General features: G+C 50.7%; 2 protein-coding genes across 22 annotated transcripts in view; one reads left to right on the top strand and one right to left on the bottom strand.

Annotated features, from left to right (window-relative positions):
* The window catches only part of PPFIBP2 (PPFIA binding protein 2), a 102,104-nt gene extending 100,989 nt beyond the window's left edge, over positions 1-1,115 (bottom strand). For 6 of the 8 annotated variants that reach the window (XM_058421069.1, XM_058421070.1, XM_058421071.1 and 3 more), the window contains exon 1: positions 993-1,041. The gene's annotated coding sequence lies outside the window, so the exon portion shown is untranslated. Of the gene's footprint in view, positions 1-992 lie in introns of all 8 variants that reach the window. The other 2 variants (XM_040066639.1, XM_040066642.1) reach the window with 1 other exon arrangement.
* A 62-nt stretch (positions 1,116-1,177) lies between these two features.
* Positions 1,178-19,897, top strand: LOC120754407 (uncharacterized). 14 transcript variants are annotated; one of them, XR_009207976.1, is made up of 8 exons: positions 1,230-1,271; positions 4,999-5,352; positions 5,530-5,633; positions 7,572-7,715; positions 7,945-8,626; positions 9,087-9,170; positions 9,269-9,360; positions 19,714-19,897. XR_009207976.1 is itself a non-coding variant. In XM_040067921.2 (5 exons), the coding sequence occupies exons 1-5, from the start codon at positions 1,245-1,247 to the stop codon at positions 7,041-7,043; spliced, it is 567 nt and encodes a 188-aa protein (XP_039923855.1). In that variant the 5' UTR covers positions 1,178-1,244; the 3' UTR covers positions 7,044-7,190. The 14 variants fall into 14 exon arrangements, 3 of the variants coding, with proteins under 3 accessions (XP_039923855.1, XP_039923848.1, XP_058277037.1); XR_009207982.1 differs by lacking the exons at positions 1,230-1,271; positions 19,714-19,897 and adding an exon at positions 1,636-1,680 and having other exon boundaries at positions 4,999-5,073; positions 5,239-5,352; positions 9,269-11,482; XR_009207981.1 differs by lacking the exons at positions 1,230-1,271; positions 19,714-19,897 and adding an exon at positions 3,838-4,385 and having other exon boundaries at positions 4,999-5,073; positions 5,239-5,352; positions 9,269-11,482.
* Positions 19,898-20,964: the final 1,067 nt, after the last annotated feature.

The following is a 20,964-nucleotide window of genomic DNA, read 5'->3' as shown; positions in this document are numbered from 1 at the left end:
TAGGAAGATACTCATCAACCAAACACATAAAACATGGAGCTGAGGGCTGCCTGAGTACCTTAAGGTTAGGAAAGCTTAAGCTGGACAAAATAATTTATGTTTCCCAAAAGCTGCCTCTACTTCCCATAATTACTCTTAAGCACTTGACAGTGACTTCCACGGAAATTTTACCATTAAACTTGTTACATAAACCAGCAAACAAGATATGTCACAAAGGGTTGATTTTTCCCACCCTTTTACTTCCAAGGTAGAGGCTAAGGAACAACTCTGGCATCACACACATGCCAGCTTTGACCACATCACAGTGCTCTGACACCTCTGCGTACAAAGGCTTCAGTTTACAACTTCTACCCCCCAGGAAAAGGCTGAAATATCAAAAAATACACCCAGAACCCCACCCCAAGCAGACATGCAGGGCCAGCAGCAGGTCCTACAGAGGAAACAGAGCATTCCAGGTCCTGTCTCAAGCACTGACCCCAGCCAGAGTCACACACAACAAGAGACTTAAGGCTGCAGAAATAAAAGTAGGAAAACACCTATACCTCCCATTCTCAACACACCACAACTGCCTCCCCCCGAGAGTACTAGCCTTACTCATACCTAAGAAAACTCACACACTCAACAAAGTTTTGTTTTGTAGAGATGCTTCCCAAGGCAATTCTCTCTCCTACTAGAAGCAAAAGGCTCTATCAGCTCCCTAGGAAGCAGCAACCAAGGCTAGAATTGACACAAAACACGTAAAAAGCACTAATGCGGTGCCAAAAAGAGGAGAAAAACTCAATTACAGCAATCGTGACATACTAACCGTGTACAGGGAGGACCATTAGCATCCTGAGACAAACCCCGAAACACGCAGAAAGCAACAGCCCCTCACAGCCCAAGCACAGCTGCACCTGGACCCACCCAGGACCGGCTCTCCGGCACATCAGACATACTTGACCACTACTGTAAAAACAACGCCTCCCAACCAGACAACTGAAACACATTCTTACCTCACCAAAAGAGGCTGAGAAAGACCACACAGCCGCACACAGCCACCACAGAAGCCCAAATCCCGGGCTCCTCAGGGACCGGTCCTTATGAACCCCCGGCGGCTCGCGATGCGCTGAGGCGCCGGCAGCGCTGATTGGTCAGCGGTGGCCGAGCCCCGCCCCGCGCGCAGGTGCGCGTGAGGGCTCGTGAGTACCGTGCGGCGCGCGAGCCTCCCTCCTTCCCGCTCCTGCCGCCGAACGCAGGGATCGGTCATGGGAGAGAGGGGAAAACGATTTCTGGTGAGTCTCCCAGCGTCCCTGATCTAATGCCGTGCTGTCCCCTCATTCTGGTTTAAACCGGACGGGCGCGGCGGCCCCGGCTCCGGAGCGGCGCGGACCGGGGCTGTCCCGGCTCGCCGGCACGGAAACGGCGCTGCGGCAGCGCCCCCTGCCGGCGGTCGGGCGGTGCTGCAGCTCCACCGGAGGCTCCCGGAGCTCCGGGGCGGTTACGCCGCACACCTGTGGGGGGGCGGGGCGGAGGGGGGGGGGGGGGCCCTGGGCGCACGGCCCAATCAGCGCTGCGAGCGCCTCTGCGCATCGGCCAATCACGAGCCGGGGAGGGGGTTTCTAAGGGCTGGGTGGGCGACGGTGTTTGTGGCCGTGCCTTTGGTGTGTGGTGGTGGTTTCCTTCCCTGGGCTGTTTAACGAGGTAAGTACATGGTTTAACTCAGTGGTTTGAGCTGTGTTGAAGATAATATGTTTGGGTGTGGTGTGGTGCGGTGCAGGGCCGATGTTGGGTGGTCCCAGCTAAAGCTATGTTAATGCTGGGGGGCTGTTGCTCCCGGGGTAGGCCTCAGGTTTCCAAGCCCTTCCTTAATGAGGAGTTAGGAGGCAAGAGTTGCTGCAGTTTGGCTTTTTCCTGGTTATTTTAGGGCTGAAGTGGTGCTTTTTGTATCTTCTGCATCAGCTTCTACCCTTGGATTGGGTTTCCTGTGGCTCTGGTAGAGTGCAGAGGGTTTTGCTCTCTGCTGGGCCAGATAATTGCTTTGGGAAGGTCCTTTATAGACCAGAATTATGTCGGCTCTGCAGGCTTCTGCAGTTAAAGGCCTGACTCATATTTGCAGTGTGGAATTGGAGCCTGTTGGGTAAGGAATGGGAGACAGAGCCTTTCCTTCCCTAATTCCTCTAAGCTGTGAATTTTTGCTGTGTCTGTGGTTCTGGCCAGGGTTCGTGTTTGGGGTGGGACTGTGAAGTTTTGTTCTCTTTCCCAGGTGGTGTTGCTGTATCTGTGCTTGGGGCAGGGTGCATTGGGGTGTTTTTGTTAATTCAGGCTCGTCCTGAGGGATGGAAGGTACAGACTGAAAAGCTTGCAGGGAAGGGTGATTCAGCACTGTGATGTGGTCCCACAGTGGGGTGAATGATAGAGTAAAGCACCACTCTGAGCAAGAGCATGTCAGGTCATAGTCTGGTTTAAGCCAGTGTTTCTGTGCTATTGTCTTTCTTGTAATTTTCCTGTTAAATTGTAGCTCTGACTTAGAATTTCTCACCAAGTATTTGTGCAGAGTTAATTCCTCCTGCTGCTTTACCTTCAGTCCAGCATGCTTGCCTCAAGGCACTCAGACAGCCCCTGGTTCTGTGCTCTGTGTTTGGCTGGTCAGCATTCTTCTGCCAGGTGGTCCCCTCCTGCAGTTAATTGCCTGCCTGGGTTAAAGGTACGTGTCTTGTGTTCTGTGGAAGAATTTCCTGCAGTTTTCATTGTTTGTTTTCCCGGAGCGAGATTGGGTTTTTCTTCTTGTGCTTTGTGCTTAAGGATACATCCAAAGTGCCCTGTAGGTTCTTGGTGCACTGTGGGAATTTGGTGTGCATGTGTGCGTGGGATCTTGGAATGTAAATCAATGCTTGGATTGCTCTGGATATGTAATGGGAAGTGTGTATTAGGAGAAGTGACTGTGGCTAAGGACTGCTCTCTTGTGGCTCTGCGGGTTTGGCAGAGTGCTTGAAGGGCTTGTGAGAGCAGACCAGGGAATGGACAGATCAGCTGGAGGTTGAGCTTTGCTTCTCTTTCCAGAAGGCTGAACCCAGTAGTGAATGTAAAGTCTGGCCAGAGTGAGCAGTAATAATTGTTGTGGGTTTTTTGTTTTTCTCTTTCTCTTGAGGTCAGTTGTAAGGGCAGGACAAGAGCTGAGGCAGAGCTTGTTGGGACCCTGACAGAGAGGGAGAAGCAGCAAATGGAGTTGGAAAAGTATTGTCCTTTCTGTACCTGAGAAGTTGGACAGGACCATGGAATCAGACCTGTGGTCTTGTTGGGGAATCTACAGTCCAAGGGAACTCCTGGATTGCTCCTGAAGCCCTGGCCAGGCTTGGGGCCCAATCCACGAGGAAGCCGAGCCCAGCTGTTGCCGCACTGGACGTTGTGTCAGCCTGTTGCTGGCACCCAATTGTCCGAGCTGGGCCCTGTCCCAGCAGAGCTGTAAGTCTCTTTGCCGGCGGGTGGACGCGCCCGTGGGAAGTCCCGGTTATGGGAGAGGCTCTCCAGTGCTTGGCTGGGACAGGGGGTTCCCAGCTCACGGGCTGTGGCTCTGGAGGATGGTGAAGTCTCAGGGTCCCTGGTGCTGCGTCTCAGTCCCTGTGGTGCTGCTGTCTTTGGTAGCAGTGGTGAGGGGCATTGCAGGGCTTTGTTGTTTGGAGTTCTTTGCTGCTTTGAGCTCTGGTGGATGAGGCTGGATTCCTGAAGCTGGTGTCTGTGTCTTTGCTGCTGCCCCTGCCCCCTGGCCAAACAAACCTGCAAGGATTTAAGGTTTTAGGCCTGGTATTCCCTTTGGTAAGCTTCCTCCCAGCCCTGATGTACTCCTGGAAGTCCCATGGAGGTGTTCTCCTCTCAGGATTGAGGAGCTGTAGGCTGGGTGCTGCTTCTGTTCTGCCCTGGGAACCCTTGGGCTTGGAGAGAAGCCTGAAGATGGGCTGGGGAGACATGATCTGGGATATTCCCCCCTCCTGATGTTTGGTACCAGTGCAGTAGGAAAGTCCAGGTTTCCATCTAGCTCAGGATTTCTTGGTCATGGGACCAGAACTCTGGGAGATGCTGGAGTTTGAGGGGGTATTGTGCTAGCTCTGATGTAGAGCTGCCTCCTGTCATGAAGTAAACAGCACTTGCTGCAACTGGCAGACTTCTGTTTGTTTCCCTCAGAGCATTTAGAGGGCTGTGTAGCTGCTGGGCTGTTCCCAACAGGTGTGAGGTCCTTGTCTGTGCAGTGTAATGAATCGTATTCCACTGAGACTTGAATGAGCCTCCAGGAATTTGTGAGCTGATGAAGGGATTTCTGAGCCAAAGTTCCCGACCTGAATAAGGTTGGCAGCTCTAGTGGACACGCCGATTGCTGGTGATTGTGCCCTTCTGGCTGTGGAGCACCTTGGGTAAGTCAGAAATCTGTGGGAACTCTGTGGCCTTTCCTCGTGTAAGTAAATGTATTTATGGCTATTGCACTGCAACGTCAGCTCTGCTGTTGCTGATCTAGAGGAATCAAGTATTTCCCCACCAAGCACAGCCTTTTTCTCGTCTGTCTGTTTCTCAGAGTTTTCAATTGATTGTCCTATTCTTGAAATTCAGCGCTCTTCTGAAATCCACAGGGAAGAATGTGAGATCGTGGTCACAACGCTTAAGCGCCTGTGAGAGGCGAAGCAGAGGCTTCTTTGAAAAGCTCTGCAAAGGAAAATGTCAACTGAACTAGGGACGAGCCTCAAAAGTAGTTAAATAGTTTCTTCTAACAATGACATCATGTAAACAGAGGAATGGGATGCATTTGGTATAATTTTAGAGGTAGTCTAGGCAGTACAAACTGCACAAAATTGTATCAACAGGCTGGAAGCAATCAGTTCATTTCCCTCCAATCACAGCTTTGGTTGAGGTGATTTTTCTGGGCAGTTTTTCAGCTTGGATGGGAATGAAAGCTTCCAAGGTGTGCCCCTTTGTAGCTCAAGTCCCCTCAAAGATAACAAGCTGATGTTGATGTTTTCACTTTCTTCTCAGGGAAGCAGTGGCCTGAAGCTGTTCTTGTCTCTGGCAGTTGCGGGGCACGCTTGGATCTCTGCTGCAGCTCTTCTGGTGTGTATGACGGGTGGTTTTCAGGGATGTGATGGGCAGCATTGCAGCCTGGAGCGCTTGTCTGGCGGTGCTCAGGGGTGTAATGGCCTGCCGGGTTCCTCCTCTGCCTCTGTCCCAGGGCGGAGCTGTCCTGCCCTTTCAAGCAGCCCTTCCTTTCCTGGGCAGTTGATCCGTGCTGTGCTTGAGGGAGAGATCTTGGTTGTGGCTGTGTCCTGCCTGCCTCGGCTGGCAAATGCTGCGGTTGTGGTTGGCGTGTGGCCGTGGGGATCCTGGGGACAGGTAACAATCCTTCCTTCCCCTTGCAGGGGGATCTGTGCCACACTCAGAGGCTGTGGCCTGCCCCGGGTTCCCAGAGAGCATTTCCCAGCCACTGGGCGCTGTCTGATGAGGCAGGCAAAGGGGAAAAGATCCTGGGGAAGCCCCAAAGTCTCCGCTTGCTCTTTTTTCCCTGCCAAGTACCCTGGAGTGAGTGCAGTGATCCCTGAGGTTGAAGAGAGGCTTGGGATGAGGCGAAGAGACTTGGAGCCACCATTTTCCCAGAATGACACTTCTGCTGAAAGGTTTGTCTAATACTTGGTGCTTTTGTCCACCTGGGCTGAGTTCCCTGTTTTGAATGCAGGATGGACTTCTGGGGCCTTACACCCAGAGGCAAGCCAATACCTTCTAGTCTGTGGGATCACGTCTTCTGGTTTTTTTCTGCTTCCTTTTGTGTATCAAAACTGGTTGTTGTTTTTGTGCTTTGTACTTAAGGATGCACGGGAGCTCCTTTGACCCTTCCACACGAAGCAGTCCAAGTGCCCTGTAGTTAATTGGATTAGTTGTTGACTGAAGAATAAAATCAAATTAAACCTGTTGATGTCTCTATTGGTACACTAGGAAAGTTTTAAATGTTCCTGTGTGTGGGAGGCTTGGGCCGTGCTTGTGGAGATGTAAAGAAGCACTTGAGTGCCTGTGGGTGTGTACTGGTCACCAATGTACAAAGGCCTGAGCCAAAGCTGAGCTGTTGATGGAACCTTCCACAAAATGTTCTATTTATCTCCACTTCTTGATGAAAGCCACAGGATGGTTAGTGCTAGGATCTGGGTTATCTGCTCATTAACAAAACAGGGATTGACCTTTCTCTATTGAGAAGCTGCCCAAGGCCTTGTGGGGAGGTGCAGGGACAAGGGAACTCCTGGATTGCTCCTGAAGCCCTGGCCAGGCTTGGGGCCCAATCCACGAGGAAGCCGAGCCCGGCTGTTGCCGCACTGGACGTTGTGTCAGCCTGTTGCTGGCACCTGATTGTCCGAGCTGGGCCCTGTCCCAGCACAGTTGGAAGCCTCTTTGCCGGCGGGTGGACGCGCCCGTGGGAAGTCCCGGTTATGGGAGAGGCTCTCCAGTGCTTGGCTGGGACAGGGGGTTCCCAGCTCGCGGGCTGTGGCTCTGGAGGATGGTGAAGTCTCAGGGTCCCTGGTGCTGCGTCTCAGTCCCTGTGGTGCTGCTCTCTTTGGTAGCAGTGGTGAGGGGCATTGCAGGGCTTTGTTGTTTGGAGTTCTTTGCTGCTTTGAGCTCTGGTGGATGAGGCTGGATTCCTGAAGCTGGTGTCTGTGTCTTTGGTGCTGCCCCTGGCCAAACACTTCTACTATCCAGTACACATCCTGGGAGCTGTGCTGCATGGAATATTTTCGGGAATTTGATCCTGTGAGTTTTAGATGAAAACAGTGCTTCTTTTTGAATCTTGTAGGAAAGCAGGACTGGAACGTGGCGACTTGGAGGAGTTTTCCCACAGCTGTTTGCGTCTGTGCTCTCCTGTCTTTGTCTTCCTGCACTGTTGGAGGCGGGACTCATTTATTTGGGTTTTTCTTTTCCATCCCTGGGGACACAGGTGCTTTAGGCTCAGCCTGAAGGAGATTCCCAATGGAGTTTGTGATAGCTGCTGTTGGGTTTTTTTCCCCAGAGCTGGTTTACTTAACTTTGCTTTCACGCAATAAACAGTTGAAAATTAGCTTCTTACAGGAATTGGCAAGAGAATTAAGCAGTGTTACCCTTCTTATACTGCTGAGCTTGATTCTGCTCCAAGTCCTGCAGTACCTGAGGACCCCAAGGTGTTCAGGTGTGACAGGGGTTGGAAAAACCTGTTGTGTTGTGTGTGAGGCAGCCCGTTGGGAATGGTGCTGCGTTCTGGATGTGGAAGGGCTGGGTGGGTGTGGATCATGGGATGTACTGTAATGAGAGCAGTGTGCTGTGGGGATGGGCAGGGCCCGTCTCTTCTGTCTGCCAGGGGCATTGGAAGAAAACCTGCTGTGCAGACCGAGCTGATGTGTGCTGGCTCTCCTGTTTCCATAGTTTTTCCCCAGGAGTGGGAAGAAGTAGCTTATTCCTCTACTTGAGCTGAAAGTCTACTTGGATTTTTGCCCTCCTACAGAGCTATTGAGTTCTGTTGATTCTCCTGACTTGGGACTCTAGAGGGTGGGGGAAGAGGATTTTTGTCTCATTTTGTGCTTCTCTGTTGGTTTCAGCTCCTGCTCAGAAAGTGAACATAACCTTGTCTTCTCCACGTCACCGACACGCATGTGTCAAAGAGGGGGACCCAGAAGTTCTCGGGGCCCTGGCAGCGAGAGCAGCAGCAAATGGTGTTGGAGAGTTTCTGTGAGCCCCTGTTTGTGAGTCTTGTTTGGGGTTGTCCCTTTGTCCCCTCTGGAGGCACTCCTTGAGCGTGTTCAGGCTGTGCCACGTCTGTCCCCAGCTGCGTGCAGGTGTTTGCCCTTTGCAGGGGAAGCCCTGGCGGGGGTTGAGGGCAGCCTCTGCCCTGCTGCTGGCTGTGGAGGCAGAGCTGGGACAGGGCAGCTCCTCCGTTCCTTGGTTCCACAAGCTCCCGTGTTTCTCTTCCAGGGTGTTCCAGGTGCTGCAAGGCTTTGGCCCAACTGCTGGGAGCCACTGGACCCTTGATGAGCATTGACTGCGCTTGTGGAGGGCCTGGCCACGTGGGCATTCCTGGGAGGAGGAGGTTTGTGAGTGGAATGGCCGATCTGCATGAGACAGGGGGTGAACTCTCACTGCCTAGAGGCTGCAGCTGGGCCTTTGAGGGGATGAGAGGCAAATCCTGCCAGGAGCTGGAGCCTCTTCTCCTGCTAACAGCCCTCCCTGACACACCTGGCCCAGCTGTGAAAGTTTCTTTTCCCTTATGTGTTTCCTTAAGTAGTAATTTCATCCTTTTGTATTGCTGTGTGACAGCAGATAGTAAGAACCCGTTGGCTGCATAGGTGCTTTTCATTGCAGCCAAATGGTTTGAAATGAAGCCTGTAGGTCTATCTGTGTACGTGTTTGCAAACAGGGTTCTTCCAGTCTTTCACTCTAAGCCACCCCAAAGAGATTTGTAAACAAGAACCGAAGTAGCTCTGACCTTGCCGGGGATGGAACCACCATGTGTAAAACAACAAGGCTGTGTTTATTTTATCTCTTTACTCCAAGTGCCCTGGAGTGAGTGCAGTGACCCCTAAAGTTGGAGAGGCGCTTGGGATGACACAAGGAGACTTGGAGAAACCATTTTGCAGACTCACACTTGTGTTGAAAGGTTGGTCTAATGTTTGCTACTTTGGCCCATTTTGAATGTGTTTTCTAGTTTTAATTGGATGCTTGAGTTCTTGGGCACTATGTCCTAAGCAAATCAGTGTTTTCTATGATGCGGTATCATTTCATGTGGCTTATGCTCATGTTTTATTTCATTTGGTGGAGGTGAGTTGGTTTCTGTTTTCGTGCTCCGTGTCTAAAGCTAGTGCACCTCTGTTGACCCTCCCACAAGAAGACAAGAAGCAGTCCAAGTGCACAGTGGTTAAGTGGGTGAGCTGTTGTCTGAAGAATAGTGCATTAAATCTGTTTGTGTTCCTATTGGCACACTGTGAAAATCCAGTATCGTTGTGGATGCGGGCACGTGCTTCTGGGGGTGTAAAATAAGCCCTAGGATTGCTTTGGAAACACAACAGAAACGTGTGCTAGGAGAAGTTACCTGTGGATAAACTGCTGCTCTGTTGTAGCTCTGTGGCAGTGCTGAGTGTTGCAGAGTGGCTTGAAGGGCTTGCGAGAGCCGACCAGGGAATGGAGGAATTGGCTCCAGCGGGGTGAGGAGTGTCTGCTTCTTCCAGAAGGCTGAACCCACCCCTGAGCCCAAAGCCTGTGGCCATAATTAATAGTAATGATTGTGCCTTTCTCTCTCCAGGTCCTTGGCAAATGCTGGATGAGAACTGACACAGAATTTCTTGAGACCCTGGCAGAGAGAGAGAAGCAGCAAATGGTGTTGGGAGAGTTTCTGTGAGTACCTGTGAGATCATGGGCTTCTTACAGCTTAAGAAAGGATCTGGATAGGAAAAGACCTCTTTTTCCATGAAACCCTCATGTGGAACATCTGAACAAAGAGGATGGGATGAGACTTCTTGGAGCCTAGAAATGAGGTGATGTGAGTATTTTTGATAGCAGCAGAGCATCTGGAACCAGTTGGCAGAAGACTCTGCAAGGTAAGTGCAGAGCTGAATGATACAAGCAGGAAAACATCTGGGGCTGGGTTTGGACTTCTCAAGGCCTTGTAGATTCCTCTCTCCAACCGCCACTTGTCAGTAGAGCTGGATCGCTATCCTTCAGCGGACCGTCAGTGTCTGGTGTTCCTGGCATTTTAGTAGCTTGAGTTTTTCCCAAGGAAGAGCATCCTGGTCTTGCTCTTGTGTTGAGACAGCTTAGTGCCCTTTTGGACCTCCTTCAAGGAGTAGGAGGAGCCTGGATTTGTGTTTCTTGGATGGTGCCGACCTTCAAGACAAGGACTAAAGGGGAGTGCCAAGGCAACAGGGCCGGCTCTGGAAGTCAGGAATGGTTGTGCTCTTCTGTCCTGGTTCTGCTTAAGAGATGGCTCAGGGCTGCTGAAGTGCTGAGGGCTGAACAAACAGCCCTCACCTTTGAGCCAAAGCTGAGCTCTTGATGGAACCTTCCAGCCTAATGCTGTGTTTGTACGTGTTCATTAACAAAGTCCACAGGATCATTAGCGTTAGGGCCTAGGTATCTGCTCACTGACAAAACAGGGATTGACCTTTCTGTGCCTGAGAAGCTGGACAAAGCCACAAAATCAGACCTCTTGCCTTGCTGGCAGCTCCTGGGTTTTTCCCCGAGCCCCGGCCAGGCTTGGGGCCCAATCCACGAGGAAGCCGAGCCCGGCTGTTGCCGTACTGGACGTTGTGTCAGGCTGTTGCTGGCACCCAATTGTCCGAGCTGGGCCCTGTCCCAGCAGAGCTGTAAGTCTCTTTGCCGGCGGGTGGACGCGCCCATGGGAAGTCCCGGTTATGGGAGAGGCTCTCCAGTGCTTGGCTGGGACAGGGGGTTCCCAGCTCACGGGCTGTGGCTCTGGAGGATGGTGCAGCCTTAGGCTGTGACTGGTGCTGTATCTTAATCACTGTGGGCAATTGGCCAAACGCAGGCACCCATGAAAGTTGTTCACTCGCTCTCTGCTGCTCTAGTTGGGCAAAGGAGAGGGGGGAAAAAAAATTAATGAGGTGTTCATGAGTTAATAACTGGGAGAAAAACACTCTACGGTCAAAACAGGTTCAAATTTAAAGATGTAAGGTTAATTTATTATTAACAGAGTCAGGGAATGATAGTGTGAAGTAAATTAAGCCTTTAAAACACCTTGTATTTTTTTCCCTCCCAGCCCCTTCCTCTTTCCTACCGACAGTGCAGGAAGACAGGGCATGGGGGTTTTGGTCAGCTCATTATTTGAATTTTTCTTCTGTTTGCTCAGGGAGAGGAGGTTTTTTTTTTTTTTTTTTTTTTTTCCTCTGGTATGCTGTAGGGTCCCTCCTGCAGGCCAAGAGCCTTTCCAGAGCTGTTGTGTCACAGGTTCCTCATGCACAGGGTGCAGTTTTTTAGGGCTTGGTTGCTCTAGTTTAGAGGCAAGGGCTCTCTTTATCTCTAGAAGCAGGTGCCCTCTCTCTCTTCCTATTCAGGTCTCCCACTGGATCAAAGCGCTCTCTGGCTTCCACCCCCTCTCAGCCCCCCATGAGTGCTTTCCCCACGGGCTGTGAGTGGATCTCTGCATCCTCTGTGGACTTAATGCAAAGTGACAGGGCCACAACTTGTTTCATCACAGTCCTCACTACAGTTTGCAGAGGAATCTCAGCTGTGCTGAGCACTTCTTCCCTCTTTTGTCCGTTGACCTTGGTGCCACCATGTTGTTTTCCAGCACATTCTCACTTCCTCCTCTTCTCTGACTAGAAGAAAAGCTGCTGCTCGTAGGTGCTACTGCTAGAAGGTCTCACCATGTCCTGGTTTGGGACAAATTTGGGAGAAAAACCCTTGTATAGGATCCCTCTAAGGAAGCAAACCCAAGTGACCCCTCCCTCCAACCGGTCCGGTAAAAAAACCTCTTTGGAGAAAAGTGGAAAAAACTATTTTACTAAACAAATGAAGTGCATACAAGTATAAAGACTGAATAATATGAAACAATAAACCCTCTCCTGAAGTGAGATGGCAAATTGAGAAAGTCCTTGCCATGGGTGTAGCTCGGCTCTCTCTCAGACTCTTCTCAGTCCCAGTCCCTCTGGCGCTGCTGGAAAATGCCAAGGTCCAGGCCCCGGTGGGCTGCAGGTACAGCCCCCAGTGCTCCCCTGGGTTTTCAGTCCAGAGCAGGTTTAAACAGTTCCAAGAAAAAGGAAAAAAAAAAAAAACCAGTCCAGGGAACTTCTCTGCCCTAGCTGGCTAAAACTAACTAAAAGCAAAAAAAAAAAATCTGTCCTGCAGTCTCTCCAAGCCTCTGCCAAACACCCCTTCTGCAGAAGAACGTGGAGGAGTCAGGCAGTTTTCTCAAAACAAACTCCGTGCTTCTCCTTGCTCTTAGAACCAGTCTTAAAGGCACAGGACTCAATATACAGCACAAACAGAACAGACGATTGGGGATACAAGCATCATAAAGTTACCCTAGGACATTCCACCCCTTATCCCCATATTGTCAATTTACTAAAAGTAGTATATACTCCAGCTCTATACACACATACATTTATATAAAAAAAATATGCAATATACAGCTACATACAGTGGCAGTACCATTCAGCACACAGCGATAATTACACACAGTTCTCACCCAACAATCAAATCTCCCTGGGGTACACATCGTGTGGTTCCATCTTTCTGCATCACCCACCATGTGCAGCCTGGTCCCTGAGCAAAGACAATCCCACGGATGGGATCCTCTGTACTTGAAGCAGAATTGATCCAAACTGTCTTCCCTAACAAACCTCTTACATGTACTACTAGGACTTTCTCTCCATCTACTGTATGTAGGGACTCAGACTGGGCAGGGCCTGCTCTGTTGGTGGAACCTCGGGTGTTAACTAACCAGGTGGCCTTTGCTAGATGCTGCTCCCAGTTTTTGAATGATCCGCCACCCAGTGCTTTCAGGGTGGTTTTTAGCAGTCCATTGTATCTTTCTACTTTCCCTGAAGCTGGTGTATAATAGGGGATATGGTACACCCACTCAATGCCATGTTCCCTAGCCCAGTTGTTGATGAGGCTGTTCTTGAAATGAGTTCCATTGTCTGACTCAATTCTCTCGGGGGTACCATGCCTCCAAAGAACTAGTTTTTCAAGGCCTAGAATGGTGTTACGGGCCGTAGCGTGAGGCACAGGGTAGGTCTCCAGCCATCCTGTGGTGGCCTCTGCCATTGTGAGCACATAGCGCTTGCCTTGGCGGGTTTGGGGAAGGGTGATGTAGTCAACCTGCCAGGCTTCCCCGTACTTATACTTGGACTATCACCCACCATACCACAGGGGCTTCACCCGCTTGGCCTGCTTGATGGCAGCACATGTCTCACAGTCGTGGATAACCTGAGAAATACTGTCCATGGTTAGATCCACCCCTCGGTCTTGTGCCCACTTATAGGTGGCATCCCTGCCCTGATGGCCTGAGGCATCATGGGCCCATTGAGCTAGGAACAACTCTCCTTTGTGTTGCCAATCTAAGTCTATCTTTGACACCTCTGTCTTTGCAGCCTGATCTACCTGTTTGTTGTTTCGGTGCTCCTCATTAGCCTGACTCTTGGGGACATGGGCATCTACATGACGGACTTTGACAGGTACCTTCTCTACCTGAGTGGCAGTGCCCTTCCATTCATCTGCAGCCCAGATTGGCTTTCCCCTACACTGCCAATTGGCCTTTTTCCACCTGTCTAGCCAACCCCACAGAGCATTGGCCACCATCCACGAATCAGTGTAGAGGTAGAGCTTTGGTCACTTCTCTCTTTCAGCAATGTCCAGGGCCAGTTGAACAGCTTTGAGCTCAGCAAGTTGGCTTGACCCACCCTCTCTTTCAGTGGCTTGTGCAACCTGTCATGTGGGGCTCCATACAGCTGCTGTCCACTTCTGGTTCATCCCAACAATGCGGCAGGAGCTGTCAGTGAAAAGAGCATAGCGTGTTTCTTCTGCTGGCAGTTGGTTGTATGGTGGAGCTTCTTTGGCACGTGTCACTTGTGCCTGCTCCTCTTCATCCATGAGACCAAAGTTTTCACCTTCTGGCCAGTTTGTAATTATTTCCAAAATCCCAGGGCGATTTGGGTTTCCAATGCGGGCGTGCTGAGTGATGAGGGCAATCAGTTTGCTCCATGTGGCATTGGTGGCATGGTGGGTAGAGGGAACTTCTGCTTTGAACATCCATCCTAGCGCTGGTAGTCGAGGTGCCAGCAGGAGTTGTGTTTCAGTGCCTACTACTTCTGAGGCGGCTTGAACTCCTTCATAGGCAGCCAAGATTTCCTTCTCTGTGGGAGTGTAGTTGGTTTCAGACCCTCGGTAGCTTTGACTCCAGAATCCCAGTGGTCGGCCCCGGGTTTGCCCAGGCCCCTTCTGCCAAAGGCTCCAGGACAGGCCATTGTTCCCGGCTGCTGAGTAGAGCATGTTCTTCACCTCTGGTCCTGTCCTGACTGGGCCAAGGGCCACTGCATGAGCGATCTCCTGCTTGATCTGGGCAAAGGCTTGTTGCTGTTCAGGGCCCCAGTAGAAATCATTCTTCTTGCGGGTGACCAGGTAGAGAGGGCTCACAATCTGACTGTATGTCGGGGGCTTTCCCCGACATTCAGGTGGTTTCAGGGTCCTTTGCTCCCCTGCACAGCTCCGAGCCAAGCCGAAGGAAGAGACGGAGTTCTCAGGTTTAGATTTTTCAGTGTTGCATACTTTGTTTATTGTTTCTTATCTTACAATTTTCTCGGAGTCCGACAAGATGTTTGCAGCTGCATGGATTCCTCACGTCTCCCCCCGAGCTGGGTTGTCCTTATCTTTTGTACTAATTACTACGTATTTCTTGTTTACTATTTCTTACCAATGTCTATCACTATTACTAAAAAGGTCATCTTTACTTTGACCCAATCCTCACTAACTACTTTGTGCCACGTCAATGCAGCAATGGAGTGCGGGAAGGAGAAGAAGAAGGAGACAACGCCCCAGATTCTCCATCTTGTCCCCATTCACTTCAATGCTAGGAACCTAAAATTACTATTTTCTCATCCTGTGATAAGCTAAACTACTATTTTTTCACATTCTTGTGGCCTGTAAACCTTCTCTCAGTGTAGGAAGTTTTTCCCATGGACTGAAATCAAAGCCAGTGTCTCTCTGAGCTCTGGGCTGGGGTCCCAGACCCCCCTGCCCAGGTCCCTGACCCTCCAGGGCAACCAAAGGAATGCCCTGGACTCCAACAGCTGTACTCAGGAATGTGCATCCTCCAGAAACCTATGGCGCCTAGGAAAGCGTGTGTTTCCTTTTTGTTGGTTGGTGGACACATTGCTGTGATCTGGTTGATGACTTCAGTGGGAATCTGACGCCTTCCATCGTGCCACTTTACTCCCGGAAACTGGATCTCTCGAGCAGGTCCCTTAACTTTGCTCTTCTTGATAGCAAAGCCAGCCTTCAGGAGAATCTGGATGATCTTCTCTCCTTTCTCAAACACTTCCATTGCCGTGTTCCCCCACGCAATAATGTCATCGATATACTGTAGGTGCTCCAGAGCCTCACCCTTTTCCAGTGCAGCCTGGATCAGTCCATGGCAGATGGTGGGGCTGTGTTTCCACCCCTGGGGCAATCGGTTCCAGGTGTACTGCACTCCTCTCCATGTGAAGGCAAACTGAGGCCTGCATTCTGCAGCCAGAGGAATGGAGAAAAATGCATTAGCAATGTCAATTGTGGCGTGCCATTTTGCTGCCTTGGACTCCAGCTCGTACTGGAGTTCCAGCATGTCCGGCACAGCAGCGCTCAATGGTGGAGTCACTTCGTTCAAGGCACGGTAGTCCACGGTCAATCTCCATTCTCCATCAGACTTGCGCACAGGCCAGGTGGGGCTGTTGAAGGGTGAGTGGGTTTTGCTGACCACACCTTGAGTCTCCAGCTCACGGATCATCGTGTGGATGGGAATCACAGCATCTCGAGTTGTTCTGTACTGTCGGTGATGCACTATTGAAGTGGCAATTGGCACTTGTTGCTCTTCCACCTTCAGAAGACCTACAGCAGATGGGTTCTCTGATAGTCCAGGCAAGGTATTCAACTGCTTAACACCCCCTGTCTCTACAGCTGCTGTCCCAAATGCCCACCTAAATCCCTTTGGGTCTTTGAAGTACCCATTTCGGAGGAAGTCTATGCCCAAAATGCATGGAGCTTCTGGGCCAGTCACAATAGGGTGTCTCTTCCACTCATTTCCAGTCAGGCTCACATCAGCCTCCACCAAAGTAAAATCTTGTGAACCCCCTGTCATCCCAGCAATGGAAACAGATTCTTCCCCCACATATCTTGATGGGAGTATTGTGCACTGTGCACCAGTGTCAACTAAGGCCATATTTTTGTGGTTCTGATGTGCCAGGCCAACGAATCCACACAGTCCAAAAAACATGGTTTTCCCTAGCCTCTACCTGGCTAGAGGCAGGGCCCCTCTAAGCCTGATTATCCTTATTTCCCTGGGTAACTGGAGCTGCTTCCTTCTTGCTGGAACTTCCTCTCATAGTCTTGCCATCCAACAATTCATGCAGCTGTTGTGTCATAGCATCAGTAGACTCTCCATCCCATCTTTTCGTGTTTTCTCCACATTCACGCAGGAGGACCCACAGCTTAGCCCGTGGGATGCCTTTTCCCTCTCTATCTAGGGAACGTTTGTGTGTGGTGCCAGAGCCTCTAACCTGTACTGCAGAGATCTGGAGAATGTCCTCCTTGAGTTCTTTGTGATTCTCCTCCATCTTGTCTGCTAATCCCCGCACCTGTGTTTCCAGAGCTGCAATTCTTGCATGTGTTGGACCATGCACGGCATCTGCATATGTTCGGAGCTTCTTTGCCATATCAAGCACGGTCTCTTCTGTCTCATCCCGCTTCATTATTGCTAAAGCAGAGGAGTATTCTTGTGGCCCAAGTAGTACAAGTTTTTGCCACATCACAGGTGTACATGGTACCAAGTCGGGGTTCCTAGTGTTTATGTCATCTGAGAAGACAATCTCCGCCACTGCCATTTCTCTCAAGCGCTGAATCCCTTGTTTGATGGTTTTCCACTGGGTTTGCTGCATATAGGGATCGTCGGCACACAGGTATCTTTGTACCACACTTCCCAGGACCCGTTCCCAGAGACTGCAAGGACTAGCCTCCCTCATCATTTCTTGGTCAATAACTGGATCATGTGATAGGGATCCCAGATGTCTCGCTTCAGTGCCATCCAGTATTGTAGCCTCGCCTGCAGCATCCCAAAGACGGACTAACCAACTAATTATAGATTCATCAGGTCGTCAAGTATAATCCTTTCTTAGGCCACGAAGGTCCTTCAGGGAAAAGGACTCAATAGTATCTCCTGCTCTTGCAGCAGTTGGTCGGGCTCCTGATCGTGTGCTAGCTGGTTGGACTCCCGATCTTGTGCCAGTTGGTTGGGCTTCCAATTTAGTATCAGTTGGTTCGGCTTCTGACTGTGTATCATCAGTTGCTTCAGCTTCTGATTGTGTGTCAGTTGGTTTGACTCCTGACTGGGTGTCAGGAAGCATTGAGGATCCTTCACCTGAATCATTGTCTGCTGGTCAATCGGTTTTGTCCGTGTGCTTCTTTCCTTTCTTTATTGCAGCAACGGCTGGTGTCTTAGCCTCACTGTCTGGTTTAGCTGCAGCCTGAATAGCTGTGGGGTTGGCTGCAGCCTGAGCGACTGATTTATCTCCCTGCTCCCTTGCCTCTATCTGCTGCCCTACAGTGTTTAGCAGTGTGTGACTCATTCTAGAAAAGCTATAAACTATATAGAGGAAAGTCACCAGGTGAAATACCAGGAAGGTGGTGTCTTTAACATTCAGGAGACCCTGAACATTCTCCAAAAGTGATGTAACTGACTCAAAAGAGAAGGAGGAAAGAAGAGGCTGAAGAGCCTCATCCCCTACTCCTCCTCTAACAACTGGGTGCAATTGTTGATAAATCCCCAAAGCATGCTGCTGGAACTAGGACGCAGGGTAGGACGAAAAAACCATAAACTGAACATACCCAGAACAAACTCCAGTATCTTTATAAGCTTCTTGTAAACCATAATCACCGAACCCAGCAAAATAACTGTTCTAATTTGTGCATCCCTAGTGTAAAAGCTGTCTGTTGGGGACAATATTGGAGCTATTTCTGGGTAAGAAAACAAACCTAGGGACCAGAAAGGTATTAAGACCTCAAAAAAGCCTAGGGAACAGAAATGCAGAAAAGACTCCATTCTAAGAGACATTAGGAATTCAAGAAGCAACATGGCTACTGACTGTTTAATCCCCACCCAAAGGACAACCAAAAACTGCAGTTAAAAATAATCAATACAAGTTTTTTCCATTCTCTCATGCCCCGCAGTGGGCGCCAGTTAGAAGTATGTCCTGGTTTGGGACAAATTTGGGAGAAAAACCCTTGTATAGGATCCCTCTAAGGAAGCAAACCCAAGTGACCCCTCCCTCCAACCGGTCTGCTAAAAGCGTCTTTGGAGAAAAGTGGAAAAAACTATTTTACTAAACAAATGAAGTGCATACAAGTATAAAGACTGAATAACATGAAACAATAAAACCTCTCCTGAAGTGAGATGGCAAACTGAGAAAGTCTTCGCCGTGGGTGTAGCTTGGCTCTCTCTGTCTCTCCTCAGTCCCAGTCCCTCTGGCGCTGCTGGAAAATGCCAAGGTCCAGGCCCCGGTGGGCCGCAGGTGCAGCCCCCAGTGCTCCCCTGGGTTTTCAGTCCAGAGCAGGTTTAAACAGTTCCAAGAAAAAGGAAAAAAAAAAAAAACACAACAGTCCAGGGAACTTCTCTGCCCTAGCTACCTGAAACTAACTAAAGGCAAAAAAAAAAATCTCTGTCCTGCAGTCTCTCCAAGCCTCCGCCGAACACCCGTCTGCAGAAGAACGTGGAGGAGTCAGGCAGTTTTCTCAAAACAAACTCCGTGCTTCTCCTTGCTCTTAGAACCAGTCTTAAAGGCACAGGACTCAATATACAGCACAAACAGAACAGACGATTGGGGATACAAGCATCATGAAGTTACCCTAGGGTCTATTCAGGTCTCCCACTGGATCAAAGCGCTCTCTGGCTTCCACCCCCTCTCAACCCCCCATGAGTACTTTCCTCATGGGCTGTGAGTGGATCTCTGCATCCTCTGTGGACTTAATGCAAAGTGACAGGGCCACAACTTGTTTCATCACAGTCCTCACTACAGTTTGTAGAGGAATCTCAGCTGTGCTGAGCACTTCTTCCCTCTTTTGTCCGTTGACCTTGGTGCCACCATGTTGTTTTCCAGCACATTCTCACTTCCTCCTCTTCTCTGACTAGAAGAAAAGCTGCTGCTCGTAGGTGCTACTGCTAGAAGGTTTCACCAGTTCAAAGAGCCCTGCAGGATCCCCCAGCAGCAGGAGGTTGATCTCGTTTAGGCTGCGTGTCGGGGAGTCGCTCGCCGTGTTTTTGCCACGGGCAGCGGCAGCCACCAGGGCCCTGGCGCTGTTTAAGGCCTCTCCTGGTGCGTGTTGCCGGAGGAGAAGCTGCCGCTGCCAGCCCTGCCCTCGTGCCTGGGGCGCGGCTGGCCGTGGGGCCGGGCAGGCCGGCTTTACCACGGCCGCACCGAGCTGGCGGTGGCCACAGCGGCGCCTCGCCCTGTGCTGCTCTGGGATGGGCCCTGGCACGGCGCCTCCCAACCCCTGGAACAAGCTGCCTGCGGGCTGCTTTGATGGTCTTTGTCAATGGGACCATGAGTCCTTACCCGCCTTTCTAATTGGGCCGGCGGCACGCCCATCTTCAGAGCTATCAGCAACTGGCTCTGTTGGACACGGTGGAAGCTCCTAGCAGCTTCTCCCAGAAGCCACTTCTGTGGACTCCCTGCTGCTGCCCCAAAACCAGGCTGTGCCAAATCAACACAGCAGTGTTTGGTAGGAATGCTGAGGTGCAACGATGAGCTTCTCCTTTTCAAGCTTCTTGCTCTGAGCCTGCGTAAATGACAAAATTCCTGAAGCTGGTGTCAATGATTTAAGCATGGCAAGAACCTTACTCCCCACACTGCCCCCTTCCCTGCCCTGGAGTCTGTGAGCAAGAACCTGAATGTATTGGATTATGTAACTTAAAAATGTGTGTTCTATTTCATCTGTGGAAAGCAGTTTTTTGGGACGTGTTTTATCCTTCTCTTACCCTTCTAGGGGATTGGGAGACTGATGCCTTCTGATAATGGCCCAGCCATTAAAACCCGGTGAGGCAGTGTTTCTTACGTCTTTCACCACTCCTCAGTCCTCCAGGGGCGCATTTTAAGGATGGCCTGGAGCTGTTGGATCTGCCCTGGACAGCAGGCAAGCATGGACTCTCTGCTGCTGACAGCAGGCAAGCATGGACTCTCTGCTGCTGCTGGGCTCTGGGCAAACACCGTGTCCCCCCCCCCCCAGAACCGCGGTTCCAGAGCGACCTAGAACCGCGGTTCTAGACTGGCCTAGCCCCCCCCCCAGGATCCTGCAAGGAACGGAGTACCTATTAAGGCGAGGTTGCCAAGGGTGAGGCAGGAGGTAGTTGTTGGTAACATTTTTTGTAATCCTACTGTTTTTTAGATATCTTGTACTCCATTAAGGTTGTGGATGATGGAGCCTGAGCACAGGAATAGTATGGCTTTGAAGAATGCGTGAGTTGAAATATGGAGGAAGGCTAGTTGTGGCAGGTTGAGTCCAATGGTGACTATTATGAGACCTAGCTGGCTTGAGGTGGAAAAGGCGATGATTTGCTTGATGTCATTTTGGGTGAGGGCGCATGTAGTGGCAAATAGTGTGGAAAGAGCTCCTAGGCACAGGCATAGAGTGAGGGCGGTTTGGTTAGTGTTAAGTATAGGGTGGGCTTGGATAAGGAGGAAGATTCCGGCCTCTACTATCGTGCTGGAGTGGAATAGAGCGGAGATGGGGGTTGGGCCTTCTATGGTGGCTGGGAGTCAGGGGTGGAGGCCAAACTGGGTGGATTTGCCTGTTGCTGCCCGAATGAGTCCCAGGAGGGGGAGGGTGGGGGTTTGGGAAGGGGAGGAGAGTTGTTGGATTTCTCAGGTGTTTGAGGCGTAGGCTAGTCACGCTGTGCAGAGAATAAGTCTGACGTCACCAACTCGCTTGTAGAGGACGGCTTGGAGGGCGGCGGTATTAGCTTCTGCTTGGCCATGTCATCAGCTGATCAGAAGGAAGGATATAATGCCCACTCCTTCTCAGCCGATGAGTAGCACGAAGAGGTTGTTGGCGACAATTAGGATTAGCATAGCGATAAGGCATAGGAGGAGGTAGGAGAAGAATTTTGTCACGTATGGATCTGAGGCTATGTATCATGTTGCAACCTGTAGGCTAGACCAGGATACGAATAGGGCGATGGGGAAGAATGTGAGGGAGTAGAAATCTATCTTTAGGCTGATTGGGATTTTGAAGGTGATG

Source organism: Hirundo rustica, chromosome 6, assembly GCF_015227805.2.
Source record: "Hirundo rustica isolate bHirRus1 chromosome 6, bHirRus1.pri.v3, whole genome shotgun sequence".
Classification (NCBI taxonomy): domain Eukaryota; kingdom Metazoa; phylum Chordata; class Aves; order Passeriformes; family Hirundinidae; genus Hirundo; species Hirundo rustica.
Note: the sequence above shows the minus strand (reverse complement) of the source record. Positions and strands in the feature narration are given on the sequence as shown.

What these genes read in the sequence shown, in the direction of transcription:
- LOC120754407 (XM_040067914.2), top strand. Translation starts at nt 1,245, where the DNA reads ATGGGAGAGAGGGGAAAACGATTTCTG. An exon ending in AGAGGGGAAAACGATTTCTG is followed by an intron (nt 1,272 to 4,998) that starts GTGAGTCTCCCA and finishes CTTTCTTCTCAG; the next exon opens with GGAAGCAGTGGCCTGAAGCT. An exon ending in CGTGGGGATCCTGGGGACAG is followed by an intron (nt 5,353 to 5,529) that starts GTAACAATCCTT and finishes TTCCCTGCCAAG; the next exon opens with TACCCTGGAGTGAGTGCAGT.